Source organism: Lethenteron reissneri, chromosome 13, assembly GCF_015708825.2.
Source record: "Lethenteron reissneri isolate LAM-NWPU_2019-01 chromosome 13, ASM1570882v1, whole genome shotgun sequence".
Lineage (NCBI taxonomy): Eukaryota > Metazoa > Chordata > Hyperoartia > Petromyzontiformes > Petromyzontidae > Lethenteron > Lethenteron reissneri.
In genome coordinates, this window is record NC_083791.1 from 12,333,120 (window position 1) to 12,342,024 (window position 8,905).

The 8,905-nt window shown below is 54.2% G+C and overlaps 1 protein-coding gene across 2 annotated transcripts; it reads right to left on the reverse strand.

Annotated features, from left to right (window-relative positions):
• Positions 1-362: 362 nt before the first annotated feature.
• Positions 363-8,491, reverse strand: LOC133342132 (V-set and immunoglobulin domain-containing protein 2-like). 2 transcript variants are annotated; one of them, XM_061551090.1, is made up of 6 exons: positions 8,355-8,491; positions 6,776-6,912; positions 4,003-4,183; positions 3,005-3,172; positions 2,134-2,207; positions 363-1,423 (listed from the first exon to the last, which is right to left on the reverse strand). In XM_061551090.1, exons 1-6 carry the CDS (start codon positions 8,440-8,442, stop codon positions 1,376-1,378), a joined length of 696 nt encoding a protein of 231 aa, XP_061407074.1. In that variant the 5' UTR covers positions 8,443-8,491; the 3' UTR covers positions 363-1,375. The 2 variants fall into 2 exon arrangements, with proteins under 2 accessions (XP_061407074.1, XP_061407073.1); XM_061551089.1 differs by having other exon boundaries at positions 2,073-2,207.
• Positions 8,492-8,905: the final 414 nt, after the last annotated feature.

The following is an 8,905-nucleotide window of genomic DNA, read 5'->3' on the forward strand; positions in this document are numbered from 1 at the left end:
GGAGTCGGTCTCCTTGCCCAGGCTGGAAGGACAGGAGGCAGACGTGAAGAGAACACGGCACCCATTCCTCATTAACCCCTCCACACCCTCGCTCGCGTGTTGGACCCCTCTGGGGGGCTCAGTGGCACCAGGCCGCACGCCTCGTTACCTGCGTGAGACCCCCACCTCCACTCTCCCCCCCATCTCCACCCCCATCTCCACCCCCACCTCCACTACGTCATAGACATGAGAAACGCGTGTTCCTCGTGGAGCGCCGCGCCTGTGGCGGAGTGCTGCCGGATGACAAGCAACCTAAGCCTGGACGTCGCGATGTGTGTCAAGTGGAACGACATTGACACCCTCGTGTGACGGAGTCATCACAGTTCAAGCAAACGGCACTTTAATAATCTATAAAACAAACAGGACGAACCCGCGCGTCGCCCTGCGAGTGTGTGAGACGCAGTGCGAGTTCTGTCAATCACCGCGATGTGCCCGGCTGTGTTCTGGTTTAGCGTAAGTCACGAACATTTCTTTAAGAGTTTTATTTCACCTGGTAAGACCCACTGAGCTCTGGAGCTCGTTCTCAGAAGCCACCTGGTCACGTGATCGCTCAACGAAGCGGCTTATGGTCACGTGGAAGTACATCGCAGTCAAACACTCTAAGCGCACGCTCCTAAATGTGGAGGGAACCCCGAAGGACCCGGAGAACAATCCACGCACCCACGGGGAGAGAGAGAGAGAGAGAGACGCAAACTGCAAATCCACAGCAGGTCACGTGGTCTCGTCGCCGTGGCGCCTCGTCACGGACGATTGCCCGAACTTTTAATTCGGATTCTTTTTCTCTCGCCGGACCAATGGTCGATCGTCTGTCTGTCCGCGTGGTGGAGGGCCCAATGGTCGATCGTCTGTCTGTCTGTCCGCGTGGTGGAGGACCCAATGGTCGATCGTCTGTCTGTCTGCGTGGTGGAGGGCCCAATGGTCGATCGTCTGTCTGTCTGTCCGCGTGGTGGAGGGCCCAATGGTCGATCGTCTGTCTGTCTGTCCGCGTGGTGGAGGGCCCAATGGTCGATCGTCTGTCTGTCTGTCCGCGTGGTGGAGGGCCCAATGGTCGATCGTCTGTCTGTCTGTATGCGTGGTGGAGGGCCCAATGGTCGATCGTCTGTCTGTCCGCGTGGTGGAGGGCCCAATGGTCGATCGTCTGTCTGTCTGTCCGCGTGGTGGAGGGCCCAATGGTCGATCGTCTGTCTGTCCGCGTGGTGGAGGGCCCAATGGTCGATCGTCTGTCTGTCTGTCCGCGTGGTGGAGGGCCACGTGGTGGAGTCCCGGCGCCGGGCTCAGCATTTCGCGGCCTGGCCTCCGCGCCACCGCAGTGTCGCCAAGAGGACGATCGCCACGATCAGCAGGAATGCCAGCACCGCCACCACGATGATGAACATGTTCCTCTCTGCGATCACACACAAACAACAAAGATCCCCCATATCGTCTCGACATACATTTTGGGGCAAGTGCTTTAGTGAGTAGCACCTACGAGCTCCGGAACGGTACACGAGTGGGTGGGTGGCCAGCGCCATGCCCGACCGCCTTTGTCTCCCCAGTGGCAATGTTTACACACCGCGCCAGGTACTCATTTGAGGCTGAGTCGACCTGGGGAAGGCCAATGACCGGTTCAGACAATCGTCACTGATGTTGGCCGTGAGCGGGAATCGAACCCGGGTCGCCAGGTTCATAGCGCAACACGCTAACTGCTACAATAAACTAAACTATGTTTTTATTTTACCAGGTAAGGCCCGCAGAGTCACATAGCTTTATTTCAGAAGCGACCTGGCCACAAACGATAGCTCAACCAAGTGGCTCATCACTTGGAAATGTATAGCGGCCAAATTAATCTAAACGTGTTTCTAAATGCGGAGGGAAAAGCGGGGGGACGCGGATAAAATCCACGCGGCCACAGGGAGAACATCACGCAAACTCCACATATACAGCAGGGGTCAGGGTAAGGATCGAACCCACGACCTCCTGTATACCAGGCGAGGTAGTTAACATTTCACAGCCACCACAGAAACCCGCGCCAGCGCCCATAACTGGAGTCGAACCGATCTCTTTCTCTGGCCGGGACGCGGCGTGCACCATGACGTGGCAGAACTCGGCTCCCACCGGGTTCCGCGCCGTGCACATGTAGGTGGAGTTACGATCCGCAGGTGAGACGGACCGCTCGCAAACGCTCGATCCTAGACACGGACACACATACGCATGGATCACACTTGGCACACCCCCATTGATTCATCCTACTCACGGCACAACCAGAGCCGTCCCTCGGGTACGGCAAATCAGGGCAACCGCCCCAGGCCCCGCACTTGGGAGGGCCCCGCACTTGGGAGGGCCCCGCACTTGGGAGAGCCCCGCACTTGGGAGGGCCCCGCACTTGGGAGGGCCCCGCACTTGGGAGGGCCCCGCACTTGGGAGGGCCCCGCACTTGGGAGAGCCCCGCACTTGGGAGGGCCCCGCACTTGGGAGGGCCCCGCACTTGGGAGGGCCCCGCACTTGGGAGGGCCCCGCACTTGGGAGGGCCCCGCACTTGGGAGGGCCCCGCACTTGGGAGGGCCCCGCGCTCCGACGTCACGTGTCAGATGCAAAACCTCCGGTTTAGTTTGAAGGCGCCGAGGGGCTCACACGGGGTGATTTGCCCCGGGCCCCGCATCCCCCCCCCCCCCCCCTATGGACGGCCCTACCCTGGTCCACTGTCAAATTGTCTTTAGAACAATGAAACGTGCAGCGACCCCAGTGGACAATGAGCTCTCGAGTTAGGTCAGTGCCCGACACCTTCGGGCTGCGACCTCATCAGCTACGCGCCTTCGGCCAGTGCACCTGAAGTCAGCAGCGCTGGTTCAAGACGAGCAAGCTGTGGAACCCCCATACATGATGATCCACAACGCCCCATGCCTGGGCTCGAACCTGCACTTTCATGATTTGATGGTGGGGGGGAAGGGGGGGCTCTTAACCTCGTAATCCCCCCTCCCCCACTCACCTGGTTTACAAGTGTACGGCTCTTCACCCCCATTTGTACGCTGCCACGAGTAGGAGACGGGGGGGTTCCCGGTGGAGCCTCTGCACTCCAGGGTGACCTCCATCGCTGCCGCCACTTCCTCGCCGTCTTCCCGCTTGAGCGTGGCACACGAGGGGCGGGTGGGGTACTCTGTGGGGGGATGTTGATATCGAGAATGATTGATCAAGCGGATGGTGGTGATGATAACGATGATGATGTTGACAATGGTGATAAATAATGGTGATGGAATGGATTGAGATTATTGATGTGATAATGATCATGATGGTGATGATGATAATGTTAAAGTGGATGATGATAATGAAATGGTGGTCATGATGCGACATGGTGATGAAGTGAATCAAGGCCGTAATTATACTATATATTGGGATAGACACATCCCCCCCCAATATTCAAATATGCTCAAAATGTCCCCCCCCCCCTCCAATATATTGCTATCAAAAAATATATTTTTTTTAATTGCTATGCTATGTAAATAAAAACAATTTGCTAAACCTGAGCCACAATATCTGGACTTCATATAACAATTCATAGATTTCTGTTCATATTATTGTGGTTATGGTTGTACTTTATGAATCCCTAATCTCTGCCATTATATACAATGAAACAAGAAAAGGTAAAAAAGATCAAAGAGAGAAATGTAATACAATACACTCTTAGACATTATTGTAAAAAATAAATAAAAAGTCTATCCCATATGTTAGAGATTTTTTTTAATATTTTAGGCAAGAAATTAGTTTTCAAATGTAGATTTTTTTTCTGGGGGGGGACCCCTAGACCCCCTGTAAGATTTGATCCCCCCCAATGTTGACTGCATGGCTACGGCCTTGAAGTGAATTATAATGATGGTCGTGATGATCGTGATGAGGATGGTGATACATGAAAACGATGGCTGTGATGATAAAGTGCAGGATGATGATGAAGTTGAGGATGACGATGCTGCTGCTGCTGCCAGTGTTCACCAAACACGGAGAGGCTGCTGCCCGTCTCCACGGGGATGGAGTCTGCGCGGGACAAGACGAAGCACAAGTAGCTGCCCGCGTCTCTCGCCGCCTCCACGGCGAGCAGCTCCATGGAGCCGCCTTGACCCCACGAGAAGCCGCGGGGGGGACGGGTGGAGGCGCTCGGGGTGCGGGCCGCGATCTCAGCACACAAAGACAAAGGTCGCCCGTGTGGCCTCACCACGTACACTCACTAACTCACCATGTACACACACTAACTCACCATGTACACTCACCATGTACACCCACCATGTACACACACTAACTCACCATGTACACTCACCATTACACTCACCATGTACACACACTAACTCACCATGTACACACACTAACTCACCATGTACACTCACCATTACACTCACCATGTACACACACCATGTACACTCACCATGTACACACACCATGTACACTCACACTAACTCACCATGTACACTCACACTAACTCACCATGTACACTCACACTAACTCACCATGTACACACACTAACTCACCATGTACACTCACACTAACTCACCATGTACACTCACTAACTCACCATGTACACACTAACTCACCATGTACACTCACTAACTCACCATGTACACTCACTAACTCACCATGTACACACACTAACTCACCATGTACACTCACCATGTACACTCACCATGTACACACACTAACTCACCATGTACACTCACCATTACACTCACCATGTACACACACCATGTACACTCACCATGTACACACACCATGTACACTCACACTAACTCACCATGTACACTCACACTAACTCACCATGTACACTCACACTAACTCACCATGTACACACACTAACTCACCATGTACACTCACACTAACTCACCATGTACACTCACTAACTCACCATGTACACACTAACTCACCATGTACACTCACTAACTCACCATGTACACTCACTAACTCACCATGTACACACACTAACTCACCATGTACACACTAACTCACCATGTAACACACTAACTCACCATGTACACTCACACTAACTCACCATGTACACACACTAACTCACCATGTACACTCACTAACTCACCATGTACACACACTAACTCACCATGTACACACACTAACTCACCATGTACACTCACACTAACTCACCATGTACACTCACCATGTACACTCACACTAACTCACCATGTACACACACTAACTCACCATGTACACTCACACTAACTCACCGCGTACACTCACTAACTCACCATGTACACACTAACTCACCATGTACACACACTAACTCACCATGTACACACACTAACTCACCATGTACACACACTAACTCACCATGTACACTCACTAACTCACCATGTACACTCACACTAACTCACCATGTACACACACTAACTCACCATGTACACACACTAACTCATCATGTACACACACACTAACTCACCATGTACACACACTAACTCACCATGTACACTCACTAACTCACCATGTACACTCACTAACTCACCATGTACAAACTAACTCACCATGTACACTCACTAACTCACCATGTACACTCACCATGTACACTAACTCACCATGTACACTCACACTAACTCACCATGTACACTCACTAACTCACCATGTACACACACTAACTCACCATGTACAAACTAACTCACCATGTACACTCACTAACTCACCATGTACACTCACTAACTCACCATGTACAAACTAACTCACCATGTACACACACTAACTCACCATGTACACACACACTAACTCACCATGTACACTCACTAACTCACCATGTACACACACACTAACTCACCATGTACACACTAACTCACCATGTACACTCACTAACTCACCATGGACACTCACTAACTCACCATGTACACTCACTAACTCACCATGTACACTCACACTAACTCACCATGTACACTCACACTAACTCACCATGTACACACTAACTCACCATTACTCACTGTTTACTTCGGGGCCATCCATAAATGACGTCACGCGATTTTGGATGACTTTTGACCCCCCCCCCCCTTGTCACACGGCGTCACAAAAAGTCAGCCCCCCCCCCTCAAATATGACATCACAAAGCTCTACCCCCCCCAAAAAAAATAAAACATGCTTCAAATCGCTTTAAACTACAGTATTGTCATTGTAGTGCGTATTTAATGTGGCCCTGCACTCGGATGTTGTAGGAGAAAACATTGATTGAAAAGTCTAAGTAGAACGTGTAGTCTATATTTATTTAAAGTTGTGCATTTTGATGTGACATCACATTTCTCAACCCCCCCCCCCCCCCTCGTCGCACATCGCCACAAATTTCTGACCCCCCCAGGTTCGTGACGTTATTTATGGACAGCCCCTTACTATGTACACTGACTATGTACACTCACCATGTACATACACTCACCATGTACATACACACACAACGATGACTATAATTAATACAAACACGTGTATTTTACCAGGCAAGGCCCACTGAGCAACGCAGCTCTTGTCAAGAAGCGACCTGGTCACAGATGACAGCTCAACGAAGTGGCTTATTACGTGGACATGTCTAGCAGTAGGCAAACACTCTTAACGCGTGGTGATGTTGATTTACATGTGCAGGGCAAAACCGGAGGACCCGGAGAAAAATTCACGCGATCACAGGCGGAGACGCACAAACTCCCAATACACAGCAGCAACAGCAGCAGGCGTCAGGGTCGGGATCGAACCTACGGCCTCTTGCACACCCGGCGAGGTAGTCAACATCTCACACATGTGAACTCACCACGCTCCAGCTTCCGTCCGCGCCCTGGCGTCTCCACTGGGTGAGGAAGGGGGGGGGCCCCTCCCCGAGCCCCCCACCGCACGGCAGGGTCGCCTTATCGCCCGGGCGCGCCCACAGCTGTACCTGCTGCTGCTGGGCTGGTGGGGGGGAGAGGAGAACAGGTGAGACATGATGGGCTGGGTGGACTTGAGTGGAGCTGGGAGGAGTTGAGTGGAGCTGGGTGGACTTGAGTGGAGTTGAGTGGAGTTGGACCAACGTTAGCTGCGACTGTCGGCTGCCAGGTGACAGACAACGACCCCTTCTGAGCCACCGCGAGTGGCATCAACACAGATGTGTTGTACTGAGAGTGCGACTGAAAACCACGGCATGTACACCGATTGATCTATGATTGTACACCGATAGATCTATGATTATAGACCGATAGATCTATGATTGAAGGCGGACCGGGATCATAATACAATATAGAGGCGAGCAAGAGCATGGTGATTGTATACAGCAGAGAGGGGCGTTTCGACCAGTGCGTATGGCCCCCTATGAGTATTGGGGTTAGAGAGCACGCAAGTCGAGGGGCATCACGCGCACTGCTGAGAAACAAACGAAGTGGGTTCGGGAGGGACATGTTGGTGGCACGGTGGTCGAGGCTAACAACGCAACAGCGGCCATCAGGAGGGAACTCGCCGGCGGGTCAGCGTCGGCGCGTGCACCGTCTCGTGCGAGAAGGGGATGGACGGAAGCGCTCCGAGTCAGAGAGAGAGACATGGCGGCCGCTGAAGCGCACGCGGCACGGTGAGCCGCGTGCGCTGATTGGAAAGTCGCCCTCCTCTGCCCCAAGCTCAACCACGCGCATCCACACTCAGAGTGACGTCTCGTGGCAGAGGGGTGGTGAGAGAGGGGAGAGGGGAGGGGGGTGGTGGGAGAGGGGTGATGGGAGAGGGGAGAGGGGTGATGGGAGAGGGGTGATGGGTGATGGGAGGGGGGTGATGGGAGAGGGGTGATGGGAGGGGGATGATGGGAGAGGGGAGGGGGGTGATGGTAGAGGGGTGATGGGAGAGGGGAGAAGGTGATGGGAGGGGGGAGAGGGGTGATGGGAGGGGGGAGAGGGGTGATGGGAGAGGGGTGATGGGAGAGGGGAGAGGGTGATGGGAGGGGGGAGAGGGGTGATGGGAGAGGGGTGATGGGAGAGGGGAGAGGGTGATGGGAGGGGGGAGAAGGTGATGGGAGGGGGGAGAGGGGTGATGGGAGGGGGGAGAGGGGTGATGGGAGGGGGGAGAGGGGTGATGGGAGGGGGGTGATGGGAGAGGGGAGGGGGTGATGGGAGAGGGGAGAGGGTGATGGGAGGGGGGAGAGGGGTTTTGGGAGGGGGGTTATGGGAGGGGGGAGAGGGGTGATGGGAGGGGGGTGATGGTAGAGGGGTGATGGGAGGGGGGAGAGGAGTGATGGGAGATGGGAGGGGGGTGATGGGAGAGGGATGATGGGAGGGGGGAGAGGGGTGATGGGAGAGGGGAGGGGGGTGTTGGGAGAGGGGTGATGGGAGGGGGAGGTCTCGTTTGGGGGGCATGGGGGATCGCGGGGCCCGCACCTGACGCCGTATCCACCACGAGCAGCAGCGCACACAAGTTGCTCCCTAGAGCCACCACCGCCACCACCACCGCCATCATCGCCGCCATCAGCTCGACTCCACCTCGACGAACTGCGGAGCGAGTCGCACTGCTCAAACTTTCATACTTTAATGCTGACTGCACTCGCTGGGGGGCGGGGGGAGTGTTGAGATTTGTGGTGGGAGGGGTACATTTTTGTTTCCGAAAATTGATGTCTCTGTTGTTGCGTTCGCTCCTGTTTCACTTCTCAACATCCGCGGGGTTTTCCACATTGCGACACGTGATGTTTGTTGCTGCCCGCCTGACGTGTTTAGCCTCTAGGGCCCAGTGGCTCAGCAACCGCGCCGATACAAGTGTAGTGGTGATACGCGCTGGCAGTAAGGGATCGTGTGGCAGCGCGTGGTGATTGGTCAACTAGAGTGGGTGCTCACATCGCGGTCCGCATAGGCTCCGCCCCCTCGGGAGCGGAGGACTATGAAAGGCGATGCGCGCGGGCGCTCGGGGAGTGGGTGACCAGTGAAGACGGAAGACG

Excerpts from the sequence above, each read along its gene's own strand:
- LOC133342132 (XM_061551089.1), bottom strand. The coding sequence starts at position 8,442 with ATGGCGGCGATGATGGCGGTGGTGGTGGCGGTGGTGGCTCTAGGGAGC. Across the intron at positions 6,913-8,354 it reads CGTGGTGGATACGGCGTCAG|CCCAGCAGCAGCAGGTACAG; the intron begins GTGCGGGCCCCG and ends CCCCCCCACCAG. Across the intron at positions 1,424-2,072 it reads CCGGCCAGAGAAAGAGATCG|AGAGGAACATGTTCATCATC; the intron begins GTTCGACTCCAG and ends GTGTGATCGCAG.